Raw genomic sequence first — 15,848 nt, 5'->3', positions numbered from 1 at the left:
TAGGAATGCTCTGTGTCACGGGGAGGGCAGGAGGTCCTGTGCAACCTTCAGAGAGGGCGGCAGCAAAGACCCTGTAAGCCAGCCAGGTTCCAGAGTTGGACAGGAGGACACACGGGGAAAGACCAGGGGAAGGGTGCTGTCATGTGGAAAAGTGCTGAGACTGGACAGAAATGGAGACACCCGGAGGAATCAGCCCTCAACAAGCCTCAGGCCATCCCCAAATTGTATTTGATTCTCATTGTTGCCTTCGTTCTTTAGGCCTGCTTTCACTAGCTGGGCCTCAGGGTCCTAATTTTGTCACCTGAGAGACATCATGGAGAACTGGGAAGAGAAATGAATGAGGAGTCAGAAGGTGGGCCGCAGGCTGGGATGAGTGGCAACAGCGTGGGCTCTAGATGAATCCAGACCGTTGTCTAGTCTGTCTGTCGCTTACTAGCCATGTGATCCGGGGAAAGTTACCAAGCGCTATGACCCTCGGGCTCTTCCTCTGCGAAGGCAGTGGGTTGGTGAGCCCTGTCTTGTAGGACTTCGGGAACGGATGGGATGATTGAAAACACCTGGCACAGTGCCTGGTATACATGGGAACTTTGAGGACTGGCAGTTATTTCTAGGATTGTTTTGATTCCAGACCTTCCACTCTCTCCTCTGGGATTTTGTTTGTTTGTTGTCCAGGTCGTATTAGAGAACATGCAGCTCAACAGGACACGAAATAACTAATGAGCCAAAAAGGATGTTTCACAAATGAAACTCAGTAGATCCTCCCAGCTAGAGGATATATGTGAAAATTCGGGGGTGGGGGAGTCTTCCCAGCTGGATGGAACACAGAGCTCCTAGAAACAGAGTCAAGGACCGACTCCTTGCCTCCCTCCAAGCTGCTCTTCATCCAGACCACTACTTCCTTTCATTTCACCCCACCAAAATCTAGCCCTTGATTACAATTGGCCAACTAAACTCAATTAAGATTAACACCTAATTTATGCTGTGGGCTCTGGTTCTCCCAGGCCTGGGAGAGGAGTGCCAGGCCACTGACTTCTGGGCATCACTTCAAAGGAATGTGATCGTATTTCTTGGGAAATCCATGCAGATGGATGGCTGTCAAACACCATGTTCTTCACTGTGTTCAACTGCAATGAGACAAGAGCCCAGGACACCTTCCCTTCCTGCCCAGGAGGAGATTTCTCTCTGGTTACCCGTGATCCCTAAGAAAGTCTTCAGAGAAATTTTCCAGTTCAGACTTGCCCCTCAGCCCTAAGACACACTGTGAGTCTGGCCATTGCCACCACCGAGCTTCATGATAATCAACTCCCACACAAGGAATCGCAGTTTCCCGAAGACCCACACTGCCCTGGCTTGGCGCGTTTACAAGTGAGCGTGCTCCCCTGGGGCTGCACCACCTCCCACCTTCTTTGACTTGTCCTGGAGGGGAGACCTCACCATCTTCCTTCTAGGACTGTGGCTACTAAACTCTCATTCTACGGGTGGGGGGTGCCCTGCTTATCCTCATGTACCCACTACTGACACAGGGCCTTCCAGAGAGCAGAGGCTCAGCAAAAGTCTGAGGAAGAAATGAGCCAGTGAGCAGGGGTCTTATTTATGCAGATTAAATTTCTCTGACTTTCTTGATTCACTCAAGCAAATCCGGGTAGACTTATGTCTTTTAGTTTCATAGTCTGACAGACAAGAAGGGATAGGAAGGCAAGAATTAAGTACCTTCTATATTTATTTCTGGATTTCTAGACTCCATCATTTTGACAGATAAGTTCATTCACATTTCCAGGAAATTGCTGTTCCAGGGCCATGTCATCCAGTTCGGATCACAGACTATGATAGAAGGTGTCCCAATTACTTTTACAAAATAGCAAAACTCCTACTCTTGGACTGGATAAGTACAAATTCATATGTGATCAAGGTCATTCAAAACTTAGGCGCTGAAGCAAATTAAACCTTCTATTAAAAAGAAACATTTGAAAAATTCCTAACAGAAACCAAGATCCATCTCCAGGATCCATCACAGAGAACAAGAACCCACAGACGCTATCCACAGTGGCCTCCCACCTCGCCCCTCCACTACTTAGGACACTCACTGCTCTCTCATGAAACACGCAGTGAAGAAGCGGCCTCACTTCATGCCCAGCAGGAGAAGGTGCTGGGCATGGGCCTGCCCCGTGCCTGGCCGCCCTCGGGCTCAGGTGCCCCTTCCTCATCACTCACAGCCTCTTCACACAGCTGGAGGAAGGGATTGGGATCCCTGCTACTGACCCTGAGGAAATACTCCAGGACTTTCATCTTGCTGGTTTCAGCGTGGGCCCTGGGACCCCACAGGAACTCGTAGCGAGCAGGATCGCTGCTGGGCACCTGCCGGTACTCCACGTACTGCTCCCGCACCCAAACTTTAGTGATAAGCTCCCTGGGCTCCCCGTAGATGAAGTGCTCCCTCCCGGCACGCACCCCCATGACACTCAGTGCTTCCCAGACGTCCTCCTCAGGGACACAGTCACCCTGCAGGTGGATCACACCCAGGAGCATCACCAGGAGGCCAGTCTTGGGCATGCTCTGCTCACCACTCAGCATCCCATCGTAGGTGAGGCCCAGGGTGGTGACCAGGACATAAGAGTGGTCACTGGGGTCCACTTCCTTCACGTCAATGCCAAAGACAAGCTGCATGTGCTCAGAGGCTTGTCTGAAGATCACAGGGAAATGGTCCTGGTAATCTCTGAGGACCGTATTCAGCATCTCCGCCTTTGTGGTGGGCTCCTTTGTGCGATACTTGAGAAGCAGGAACCCCACCAGGTCAGAGACCTTCAAACGTAGTGCATCTTGGAGCGAGGAGTTGGCATCTCCAGGGTCCTCCCAGACCCTTGGTCCCTCCTCATCTTGGATGCTGGAGCCGTTGTCTCTGGACTGGCTCCATGGAGTGGCTGCCATGGCAGTGGGGGAGGGTTGAGCACTCGGATGGCCCTGTTCAGGACTCGTGGTCGCAGCCACAGCCACCTCCTCCAGGGTGCCCAGGAAGGGGACAGAGGGGGAGGATGAGGGGGATATGGCCTCCTCCTCCTCAGCCCCAGACAGCTGCGCATCCACCAGGCCCTGGGCCTCTCTTGGGTCCTGATGGTCTTCCTCACGCTTGCAGAGCTCACCCATCCTACCTAGATTCATGTCAGGCAGCGGGCAGGAGTGTGGGCAGGGGGTGACTGACAGAGACCCACGGGCCTAGGAGGGAGAGAGTTGTGAGTGGCCTCAGCTCAGAAACCCACCCTTGGTGGCTCTGACAACGGTGACTTACAGGTCTCTTCTTAGGCGTGCTCTCGGCTTCACAGGGATCTGTTGTCCAGGGCGGCCTGTGCCCTAGGGATCTGAGGGAAGAAGTGATAGGGCTCCTCAGGGAGGACCCAGCACAGCCTGAGGTTCTGGTGCTGGTGGTGGGCTGGGGTGTGGTGGGCTCGAGGTCTGCAGGGTCTCTTCAGTTCTGGCGTGGGGGCGCCCCTGGATGCATATTCGGGGTTTGTCCCTCGACTTGAGTCCTGGCACTGCCTGGGCCTCCTCTATCTGTGACCTGGGGACACAAGCCTCAGACCAAGGCCTTCACCTCCAGGTTCCTGGAGGAGGAAACACGGGGCACCTCAGGGTGCAGACAGCAAGCAAGCACAGCCCGGGGACACCAGGGCTGACAGGAGGGGTGGGCCAGACTCTGTGAGGTCCCCACTGTTCTGGGGTGGGCGGTCCCCTCCGAGCTCACTCAGGGTCCTCACCTCTCCCCTGTCCTGGCCTGGGCCCCACCCCACTGCTGCCCTGAAGCAAACCTCTCAGAACAAGACCACAGACCCCTGAGATTGAGCAGAAGGAAGTGAGGGGGCCTCACATCTGGCCACACCTGCCCAGGGGCTAACAGGAGGCACCAAGGGACAAGAAGGGGTGACCAAACTCTGTGGGTTCCATCTGTCCTGGGATGGGTGCTGTGCTCTGTCTTCACCTCGACACCATGCAGGGCCTGGGTCAACTCCATCTGTTGACCTGAGGCCACCCTCTTTAGGCCAAGGCCCCATGTCCCGAAGACAGAGGAAGAGGATGTGAGGGAAACTCAATCCACCCACCGATCCTGGTGCCTCCTGGGGTGTGGGGTCCCCTCAGTCCTCACCATGACCCCGGCCAGGGCCTGGGATCCTGCCTCTGCTGACCTGAGTCCAGACCCTCTGACCAAGGCCCTTGCCCCCTTCCCGACACCACCGGTCAGGAAACGAGAATGGGCTCAGCCAGAAAGGCCCTGCCAGGGTGCCAGGGCTGACAGCAGGGCCAGGCCAGATTTCTGTGGGCCCCCTCTTTGTCCTGGCCATGGGGGTACACTCACTCCTCCCTCGGGGTCCTTGACTCTTGGAATGTATGTCAGCTGACCAGATGTGCTTCCTCAGATGACCTGACGTTGTCCTCGCAGACCAAGGTCCTCTCCTCCCTGAGCCTCTGAGAGAAACGGGAGGAGGCTGCACATCCACACCCACCCACCCGCACCCACTGCTGACATCCCAAAAGGCTGGCAGCGGGGACCAGCCCCCGTGTCCTGGGGTGGGGGTTCCCCCAGACCTCCTGTAGGTTATTCGTCTTTCCTTCTGCTGGGGCCTGCCCTTCCTCCCAGTCCCCCACCTGGGACAGCTGACATCTCCCCCTTAGACCAGGCCCTCTCCTCCTGAGGACCCTCCACCTTCCCGCCCAGGCTATAAGTGAGCGTGCCATGTGGGACCACTGCTGACTGTTCCTTCCAGGGCTGAGAACAGGGGACAGCCGGACTCTGTGCCATCCTTTCTTTGCTGAGGTGGGGGGTACACTCAGTCCTCAGGGGCGTTCCTCACCCTGACACCCAGAAGATCCTGGGACTCTGCCCTCAGCTGACCTGTTGTGCCCCTCAGACCAAGGCCTCACCTCCCTGAGATCCCCCATCCCCAAGCATGTGTCAGGAATCCCAGCAGGCCACAGCCAGCCCTCCCTGCCCCGGGGCCTCCCTGGGCCGAGAACAGGGGAAGCTGGCCTCTGTGAGGTCCCTTCTCTTCTGGGGTGGGGGGAACCTCCATGCCCTCCGTTCCTCCCAAAGGCTCCTTGTCTGGAGTCCGGGCAGATCCGGGACCCCTTCCTCTGCTGACCAGATGTGGCTCCCTCTGCTGACCCGCCGACGCCCCACAGAACAAGGCCTCACCTGGCAGAGCTCGAGGCAGAGGTGAGTGGGCTGCACCACCTGCTGCCACCCCTGCCTGGGGTCTTCAGGGTGACAGGGGCAGGGCCGATTTCAGTGGGCCCCCCTCTGCCTGGGGTGGGAGTCCCCTCAGTGTCCTCAAGGTATTCCTAGTTACTCCTGGCCAGGCCTGGAACCTTCCCTTCTGCTAACCCGAAGTAGCATCCTGCAGGCCAAGGCCACGATGCCACTGAGACACTGAGCAGGAAGTGGACAGGCCGCCCCTCCTGACATCCTGCCTGGCCTCGCAGGACTGACCACAGGGGCAGATTTCTGCTGGGGTCGCCTATGCCTGGGCTGGGGGTCTGCTCAGTCGTCTCTCGGGGTCCGGGGACCCCACCCTCGGCTGACCTGAAGTCACAGTCCTCACCCCCTGAAGACTCCGGAGGCAGAAGGCTGGACACGCCTCCTGAGGTGGCCCTCTCTGGGGCCTCCCAAGCCCGAGCGCAGGGCCACAGGCTCCCTCTCTGTCCTGGGGTCCAGGGTCCTCAGCCCTCCCTCGGCGTCTCCCGGGGACACCAGCAGACCCTGGGCCGCCCTCTCCACCCCCTCATGTGCTGTTCCTATGACTGAGTCCCCAGTTTCTCTCAGATCAGGATGCGAAAGGCAGGAAAGGCCGCCACTGGTGAGGGCGCCCCAGGGCCTCCCGGTGCTTACGGCAGGGGCGTGTTTCTGTGGGGTCCCCTTTGTCTTCCCTCAGGGTCCTTAGCTTGAGCCTGTCAGGTCCCCGGACCCTCCCTCTGTGGACCTGAGGCCCTCACTCCCCTGAGACCCCACGGGAAGTCTGTGGAGGTCACCTCAGGCCACTAAACCCGGGGACGCCCAGGGCTGATGGCAGGGGCCAGTGGGGGGTTACTCCCTGGTGTCCTTGGCCACCCTCTGCTCCTTCCCTGACCCCCAGCATGGCCTGGCCCCGCCTCTTCCCCTGAGTCCGCTCCCTCGCCCGGGCCCTCCCCAGCAGGCTCCTCTGAGGAGGGGGCGGGGGCTCAGCCTGTCCATCCCCCGTCCCCCAGGGTCCCTCAAGGCTGACAGCAGAGGCAGACCTGGACGCCCTGGGTCTAGTGTTCTCCTTCCTGGGGCTCCCTGGGCCCCTGGCCGGGACTGGCCTCCTTCCCTCTGCTGCCCTGAATCCGGCCTCCCTCAGCTAGGCCCTCGCGTCCCCAGGCCCCCGAGGCGGAAGCCAGGGGACGTCACATCCGGTCACCGTGGCCACGGGTCTCCCAGGGCTGACAGCACTGGCAGAGAGGCATCCGGGGGTCCCTCTGCCAGCCCTCTGCTCCTCTCCTTGTCTCTGGCCGGGCCTGGGCCCCTGCCCCTGCACCCTGAATCTGTGCCCATCACCCCCAGGCTCTGACCCCCTGTTGGCTGCAGAGGGAGCGGGTAGCTCTCGGCTGACAGCCCTGCCCGGGGTCCCCCAGAGCACACAGGAGGGGCGCAGGGCTTCTGTGGGCCTGTGCTCTGGGGCGGGGCACCCCTCCGGCCTCCCTCGGGAGGGTCCTTGTCCACCCTGGCCGAGAAGGGCTGCCATCCCGGGGAAGGGCTGGATGGGGGCTGCGGCGCCCAGGGCCGAGGGGTTCACAGGAGAAGCCCCCTTCCCGTGGGGTCTCGGCACCAGCGAGCCGGACTCGGCGAGCCATTTCTTTTCGCTGTCGCGTTTGTGCTGACGAGGCTGAGCAGCTGCGGGGGCTTCAAGATGCTCCTCCGGGTTTATGGTGACCTCCTATTACATGCTCAGTGCAGGGATTTTCACTCATTTATCCTCCTTCCTAGTAAGAAATACATTGTACATCTCTGCCCACTGCAGGAGCCCTGTATCTACATCTAGAACAGGTTTGTAGCTTATATGTGCTTCTAGACGCGTGTGTGGACATGCCACGCGAGTATGCACCTAGGCACGTGTATATGCACGTATGTTCCTATTAGGTCTTTATAGCTATATGTAGACTATATGTGTGTATGCTTATTTGATGAAATACCTTCTCTTCATGTGATTTGCTCTGATCCTCGCTATTCTAATTCTAGTCTCTTCTTTAAATACTATTAAAATAAGTATCTTTTGAAAGGCCAGTCCTCACCCACTAAGCTGGTTTCATGTGGTTATTATCACAGACTCTGGAGGCAAATGCCTCAATCGACCCATCTTTCCCGCTGTCCTGGTTTTGCCCCTGGGCCAGTGGCCTGTGTGGCCTGAAGCCCTGCTTCAGATGTGTGCAGTGAAGCAGGAGCAGAAGTTTGAAACCTTCCCTCCTACCCATCCTATCATCGGCATCTTTGTAGCCTCCAGCCCCGCCCAACTTCCTGGTGCTCCCCATGCCCCCATCCCATGCACAACTACAGGCTCACTGGAGTCTTCAGTCTCCCCCAGGGCTTTCTCTTGTTTTGTTGTTTAGATTTTATTGTTGATACTTTTAAAATTTTCGTTATCCTGTCTATAGTTTTCCAGGGTTGATTTTGGGAACAGAAGGCAGAAGCCCAAGATGGACTGCCATCTTAGCAGCTAAACTTAAGGTACTAAATCTGTAAGTCTGTGGAAAAGGAGAATTGGCCTTTTCACAGTATTCTCTTCCCGTCTATGTATATGGTATACTGCTCTATTTATTTGGGAACTCTTTAACCTGAATCTATCAGTAAACTTGTATAATTGCCTCCCTAAAGACCTTTTCTATTTTTGCAATGTTTCTCCTTAGGTAAATTTAATTTTTTTTTTGCAGTTGTGAATAGGGAGATTTCCTGTATGTTCTAAATAGTTATTGCTTTGGCATGGGAAGTGTCTTGATTTTGCTGTGGTGATCTTCCATCCACTATTTTCCTGAAGTGTTTTATTCATTGACAGTTCCATGTACCCATTCCTTTGAATTTGCTAGATAGATGATCATGTTGTAACACAAAATATCAATTATTTCTTATTTGTTTGTGTATCCATAGCACTGGCTGTTATTTCAGTGCATCTTCAAAAAGTAGAGGTAATAGCACGTATCTATGACGTGTCCCTGACAAGAATGCTTCTAACATTTCAACTTTCAGTAAGTTTGCTACCAATTTGAGGAAAGGGAAATTCCCTTCTCATCTTATTTTGCTAATAGTTTTTTCCATGAATTTGTGATGAATATCTTTCAAAGGGTTTTTCTATACACATTGATGTGATCAAAGGTTTTTTCTCTGTGAATTTATTAATGCAAGGAATGACACATAGAAGTATTTTCTAATGTTAAATCTTATTTTCATTCATTGAACACAGCCTGTGCTCTGGTATAAAGGTTTGTGTTCCTCCTAAATTCATGTGTTGAAATCCGAATGTGTGCTGTGATAGGATTAAAAAATGGGACCTTTGGGATGTGCTTAAGTCATGAGGGTGGAGCACTCATGAATGGGATTAGCATTTTATAAAAGGGGCTCCAGAGAGAGCCCTAGCCCCTTCCACCATGTGAGATACAATGAGAAGTCTATGACCCAGAAGCGGGCCTTCACCCCACCATGCTGGCACCCTGATCTCAGGCTTCCAGCCTCCAGAGCTGTGAGAAATAAATTTTTATTGTTTATAAGCCGCCCAGTCTGTGGCATTTTCTTATAGTCATCCAAACAGACTAAGATAGCTTGTTTGTCTATTTAACTCACTGCTATGTTGAATATGCTATTAATTTACTTAGGTTATTTGTTTCTATGTGAGTGACTTCGGCGTGGAACTCCATACGGCTTTTGCTCCTCGATTCAAATACCAAAAAAATAACCCTACAGCTAACATCATGTTTCATGGTAAAAGACTAAATGATTTCCCTCTAAGACTGGGAAAAGGCCAGGATGTCCATTTTATGTAAACTCTTTCAAACCATATAAAAATAAGGAAATCTAGGCTAATGTAACACAGCAAGAACAAGAAATAAAAGATATATAGATAGGAAAAAGGAAAAAAAAAATAAAACCGTTTCCATTAGCAGATAACATTGATGTGTACTTTGAAAATTCCTAAGTGAGTTTAGCAATGTCACTGGACACAAAGACAATATAGAAACTATCATTGCTGTAAAAATTGAAAATTGGGGAAAAAAATCAATGTCATTTACAATAGAACCAAAAAACATGAAATGAAACCCTAGAAAGATATACTGTTTTCATGGATCAGAAGACTCAGTATTGTTAAGATGTTAATTACCCTCACAATATTCTATAGGTTCATCACAATCCCAATCAGAATTCCGGCAGGAAGGAAACAATTTGGCAGTTCCTCAAAAAGCTAAACATAGAATTACTGTATGCTCTCTCAGTTCCATTCCTAGGTACATACCCCAAAGAGATGAAAACAGATATTCAAACAAGTACATGACACGCACGTTTATAGCAGCACTATTCACAATAGCCAGAAGGTGGAAACAGCCCTAATGTCCATCAATGAATGAATGAATAAACAAATTGTGGCATATATGTATGATGGAATATTATTCAGCCATAAAAAGGAATGAAGTCTCGTACATGCTACAACACGGATGGATCTCAAATACATTACAGCAAGTGAAAGAAGCCAGATAGCAAAGTTCAAAAGGTCACATATTGTATGATTCATTTGTATGAAATATGAAGACTAGATAACCCCATAGAGACAGAATGCAGATTAGTAGTTGCCAGGGGCTTGGAGTGGGGAGGAATGGAGAGAAACTGCTTATTGGGTAAGAGTTTCCCTTTTGGGGTGATGAAAATACTTTGGAACTAGGTAGAGGTCCTGCTTGCACAACTAAATGCCACTGAATTATTCACTTTCAAAGGGTTAATTTTATTATATAAATTTTACCTCAATTTTTTTTTAATTCTGGCAAGAAGCTTTTGTAGACATTAAAAGGCTGATTCTAAAATGTAGAATGAAGGATCCTTTATGGAAAGACAAAGAACTAGAATAATCAAAAAAAATTTGAAAAAAGAATAGTAGTATTGGAGGTCTCATACAACCTAATTTCCAGACTTACTATATAGCAGGAGTTGGCAATCGTTTTGTGTTTTGTTAGGTTTGTGGGTCATACAGTTTCTGTCACAACTATGCAACTCTGCTGTTGTAGTGCAAAACCAGCCATCGATAACAAGTAAATGAAGAGGCATTGCTGTGTTTTAATAAAATTTTATTTACAAAAAAGGCATTCTTAATTCTACATTTTAGAATCAGCTTTTCAATGTCTACAAAAACTTCTTGCTGACATTTAAAAACATTAGTGAGGTAAAATTTACATAATAAAATTAACTCTTTCAAAGTGAGTAATTCAGTGGCATTTAGTTGTGCGACCAGGACCTCTACCTAGTTCCAAAAGCCATCCAAACGGTGCTAGAATAATTGTACATCTATTTCCAAAAAAATAAATGAACCTGAACCCATACCTCAAAACTGAAGGTAGACTTAGCTACAAGACCTAAAACTATAATATTTGTAGAAAAAAAATAGGAGAAAATCTTTGAGATCTTGGGTTATAGAAACATTTTGGTGAAATTCATAGAGTGAATGCCGGATGATGAAAGTGTTCTGGAATTAGATAGTGGTGATGGTTCCAAAATCTTGGGAAGATACTAAAAGCCACTTTGAATTGTATACTTTAAAAGGATGAATTTATGGTATGTGATAATCTTGATAAAAACGTGCCTGAGACTCTAACCATGTGTGACAACCCATGTCCTGCCCAGTCGGCACCAGAAATGTGTATGGAACAGTAGGGAAAAGTCATTAAAAGGGTTCTAAAACTTTCACTCATCACACTGCAGATTCCAGAGGACAACTTGATTAACCAATCTATCTTAAAAGCACTTTGCCGTGAATATGTTGGCACAAGCTGTGTCTGTTCTTACGGTAGGGATACTTCTCAACCACTACCCAGAAGCCTCCCCGTGCAACAGGGACAGGGGAATCTGCTTCTGTGACAGACAGGAAACTTGAGAAAACCATCTCCTCATATAAAGCCTTACAGAATTGTACAGGCTCTGCTTGAGAGCAGGTGACATCAGAAAGCCTGTGTGCATCTTCCTTACAATGCAAAAAAATTCTTTTGAAAGACCAAACTTATCCTTCTACCGTGAGCCCTCTAGCCGCTACACACAGCACATACACAGACACACATATGCACACACACATGCACACATTCAAACCAGTTGATCACATGGATCAGTTGCACTGGCCTTGTTGTTGATTGCCGAGTTTTGAATGCAGTGATAGCCCATCTTTCACTACTTCCCATAGGCAGTCATGCAACAAACCGAAACCCACCGCTTTCTGGGGCGTGCAAATAGGTATCTCTTCTGAGCTTTGACTAAAGAGATATAAATTTAAATAGATACAGAGATCTAGAGACTAAAGCTGTGTCCGAACAGGCCGTCAAGCACAGGAAAAATTTACCCGATAAAGATGAACAATACTTGAATGAATAGCTTTCAAATACATCCAGACAAGACTAATGATTAAAATCTGTGGGAACCGCGTTCCTCTGGCCCGACCCAAGCAAAAACATCCCCCCAAACTCTTGGTTGAAGACAGACAAGTAATCCAGTTAGCTAAACGGGGAATCGGGGCGCAGGAGGGAGAAGATAAGAATGGAAGCGAAATCTTTCTGTATGTACCTTGCTTTATAGTTTTGATTTGGAACCATGTAAATGTCTTACACGATTAAAAAACAAATCTAAATTTAATAAAAGGCAATTGCTAATAATAAAAAAGCTGAGAAAAATGAACCATACTGTTTATCAATTGGAAGCATAACTGCACAGAGAATAATTATTTTAGGTGAATTTGAAACATAGTATTTAATTGTACACCCCTCTTGGAATATATCCTAATGGTGCAAAGAACCACAAACAGATCGTAAACTGCATTTAGTACAGTGAAACTGTGAACGGCTCTCACATCACTTATAGTTCCTTTGGTTTCTCATGCCTCTCCTACTTGGAGAGCTGTAATAACTCTACGGTTCACACAAGCCTACAGGCACAGGTGTATCCACACAGAGGAAGATGCATGCATTTCTGAGCTTCACCCTTATGTCATAGAAATGACAATATACATCCACACAAAAACTCGTATACCAATTTTCAGAGAAGTATTATTCATAATATCCCCAAAGTAGAAACAACCCAAATGTCCATCAGTGGATGAACGGATAAACAAAATGTAGTGTATCCATACAATGGAATATAATTCAGCCATAAAAAGGAATGAAGTCCTGATCCATGCCATAACATGGATGAACCTTAAACACATATGCTAAGTGAAAGAAGCCAGACACATAAGACCACATGTTGTATGATTCCATTTATAGGAAATGTCCCGAAATAGACAAGTCCATAGAGACAGAATGCAGATTAGTGGTTGTGAGGAGCTAGGAGAAAGAGGGAATGGGGAATGATTAGATACTGGGCATGGAGTTTCTTTTACGGCAATGTAAGTGTTCTAAAATTGATTGTGGTGAGGATTGCACAATTCCTAGCCCTCCGTGCCCTGGCTCTCAGCTCTTCCAATCTCCCTGAGGCCCTTCCAGCAAAAATCATTCTATCTTATATCGTCCTCTTGCTGTTTCTGCTCAATTTTTTCACTGTCATATATCTTCCTGTGTGGGCTGTATGTATTTTCTCTCTCTCCTGTCTTCTGCTTGCTCAGAGTTTCTTCTCCCTGTTTGCTCCTCAGTCCATTGCATTCTGGCTCATGTTCTCACTGCTCCACAGAAACAGCCCTTGCCAAGATCACCAGTGCCCTCACGAGGAGAGCTCCAGTAAACATGTGTCAGTCCCTGTCCTATTCTGTCCCTTGGCAGCAATGTCCTCTGTGCCCACCTGGAGCTCTCTTCCTGACCTGCCTGTCCACTGTCTGTGTGGATCTCCTCCTACCTCTTTGGTGTCCCTTAATCGGTGGGGCTCCCCAGCCTCTTGTCCTCTATCCCAGGCCACACACGGGCAACTATAAGCCACTCTTCTGGGCTCCCAAAGCATTCTGTCCACTGGGAAGTTCCCTTTGACTGTGCCCTTTCACACCTCAGGCTCGGCCTTTGGATCAAGAACACAACCAACATCTTCGCCTTTTTCCCTCTCTCCCACACTGCTCCTCCTGTGTTCCACCATTCGTGTGCTCACCAAAGCCAGACAGGAGTTCTTCTATACCCTTCCCTTTCTTTCCACCACTATTAACTCTAGACCAAAAATAGTGCTTTTATATGGCCCCTCCTCTCACTTCTTCTCAGTGGTGTACTGATAAATATTTAACAACTACCCCCCAAAAAAGTCCTGATTTTCAGCATTTGCCAATTTCCATTGTGGCCAACTTAAAGCTGTAGATATGAGGTCACTGTTGGGAAAAGATGTTCAGTAGCACACAATTGCATAGTATTTCTACCATGCAGATACGATAGATGTAATAACCTATAATAGCAAACTGTAAGAAAATAATTAGGAAATATGTTTTAAATATTCATCACCATTGTTTTCAATACAACTCATTTAAGTGTAGTTGTCTCCGCTAGTTACTTGTTGTGTGATCATGGTCAAGGTACCTAAGCTCTTGGTGACTCAGTCTCCCTATTTGTCAAATGGGTCTAGTGACAGTCCTGCCCTCCTGAGATTGCTTCCCCCACATGGCTGCTTTCTGGGGCTTAGATCCTTGATCTACTCTGACTCCTGCCTTCTAGGCCCTTCCCAAAGGCCAACCTATTCTTTTCCTGTCCTCTGATTTGTCACCCCAGCCATACATCCCTTAAAGTAACTAAAAGTTCTAATTGAGGATTTACTATATACAAGACTGTTTAGCAGTTTAAATAGGGTGTTTCATGTAATCCTCTCAATGAGGTTGATACTGTTATTCCACTTTACAGAAGAAATCACAGATGCTCAGGGATGTAACTAGCCCAGTCACATGCTGACCTGGCAATAGAACTCAAGTCTGCGTGAGTCCAAAACTCCAGCTCTCAACATCCTACATCTGTACCGCCCTACAAATGCTCATTAATATGGCCCATTTGAGATGGTGCACTCATCCCAAGGGGCAAGAAAGCATCTACAGAAATTACATTTGAAAAATGTAATATTCCCTTACAGAAGCAAACAGGGAATGCTATTATTTGAGATGCTTTCCACAGTTAAATTTCTCTAGGATGATAAAGAATGTTTTCATGGAAATTTCACTCCCAGCAAGCAGGAACCTGGCTGCCAGTTTCCATAATTTTCTTTTTAATCTTCCCAAAGAGAGTAGAACACCTATCAGCTGTGTAGACCACCCCAAATCCAGTCAGGGTTTGAAAGGGAATCACCATTCCCTAGTGCTGCGTGAAGTAAGAGAAAGAAACATTAGGGGCAAGGTAAGAGGGACGAAAATAGCCAAATAGAATCACAGAAAAGCTGGGGCAGCTTCCAAATTGGGTTTTGAGTCAGCCTTCAATACCCTATGGCAGGGGCTGTTTCCACTGCTGCCTGAATGCCCTTGACCTCTCCAGGAGAATCTGGGCTGAACTCTATGCTCAACCATGTATTCAGGGTCCACCTTCATCACAGCCTCTATTACTCCATGTCCACAGGCTCATCCATGGTGTACCCTTTACTCTCCAAGGAAGTGCCTGACCCCAATGCCAGGGGCCTCTCTGTGGGATTCAACATAATTCAAGGAAACTCAGGGAACAGAAGTGACATGTCAGATTGTTATTATTTGCTTTATGGTTTGCAGAATCGAGCCACCTAGGAATATTAAGGGCCTGGCTTGCTCAGTCCTGTGTACCCCTATCCTTAGGAGACAAAAAGGCATCTGATGTCAGGAAGATCCTAGAGTGACATGGACTTTCTACAGGGGAACAGGATGCTGGACACCCATCGGCCACTGAAAGTACCCCCACTGTCTTTCAGTTGCCTGCTTCTCAGACCCAAACTGGCCCCAGGGCAGGGGCACCCACACAGGAACTGTCACTGGCCTGGTGTGAGCAGGGGTCATGGGGCCTTGGGCAGGAAGAGACATGCAGGAGAATCAAGATCACCACAGCTTCCTTTTGGCAAGAAGGCGAGTGGATAAGGGCAGAGGGCACCAAACGAAGAGTGCATGATAGAGGGAGAGTTGCAGGGTTTGGGGAGGGTTTTCAGAATAGGGAGAGGGCTTCAGGTCAAGGGGAGTGGGACATGGGGTCTGGAGAGAGCTGTGGGATCAGAAAAGGGTCTCGGAGTCCCTGCACAGGACATGAGGTGATGTCCTAGGCGTGGGGACCCATGAAACAGAGGCCTTGTTCTACCTTCAGTCTTTGTCGGCACTGTGCGAGATGCACCGGAGGAATGCATAGAGGATGAGCAAGGTGGTGAGTATGAATAGAGCCGTGAAGATGGCTGTGGTCCTAGAAAACTCCCCTGTCCTCCATGGTCCAGTTAGCACCGCAGTAAGAGTAGTGCCAAGTGCCACCTGCTTGCACAGATCACGGCCTGTACTTGAAGGAAATGCAAGGGCCAAAAGCCACGGCTGTGCCCCAGGACAGGTGGTGTGGGGCAAGAGGTCCCAGCCACTCAGGCCCTGCAACTCCTCCTGCGGGGCTTAACTGGGTGGCCTACGCCTGGCTAGATGGGAAATGAGGGCCTTAGGGCTGAGAGAACCAAGAGCCAGCAGGGCACCCCCAGATTGGGCCTTGGATCTGGCAGAAGACCTAGACTG

General features: G+C 49.4%; 1 protein-coding gene across 1 annotated transcript; it reads right to left on the bottom strand.

Annotated features, from left to right (window-relative positions):
* Nucleotides 1-709: 709 nt before the first annotated feature.
* Nucleotides 710-9,033, bottom strand: LOC123282709 (melanoma-associated antigen 8-like). The gene has a single exon (XM_070503135.1). The coding sequence runs from the start codon at nt 3,154-3,156 to the stop codon at nt 2,125-2,127; it is 1,032 nt and encodes a 343-aa protein (XP_070359236.1). The 5' UTR covers nt 3,157-9,033; the 3' UTR covers nt 710-2,124.
* Between the last annotated feature and the right edge of the window lie 6,815 nt (nt 9,034-15,848).

This window comes from Equus asinus, chromosome X (assembly GCF_041296235.1).
Source record: "Equus asinus isolate D_3611 breed Donkey chromosome X, EquAss-T2T_v2, whole genome shotgun sequence".
Taxonomy (NCBI): Eukaryota; Metazoa; Chordata; class Mammalia; order Perissodactyla; family Equidae; genus Equus; species Equus asinus.
The sequence above is the reverse complement of the archived record's forward strand: the minus strand, read 5'-3'. Positions and strand labels throughout refer to the sequence as shown.

What these genes read in the sequence shown, in the direction of transcription:
- LOC123282709 (XM_070503135.1), bottom strand. Translation starts at nt 3,156, where the DNA reads ATGAATCTAGGTAGGATGGGTGAGCTCTGCAAGCGTGAGGAAGACCAT.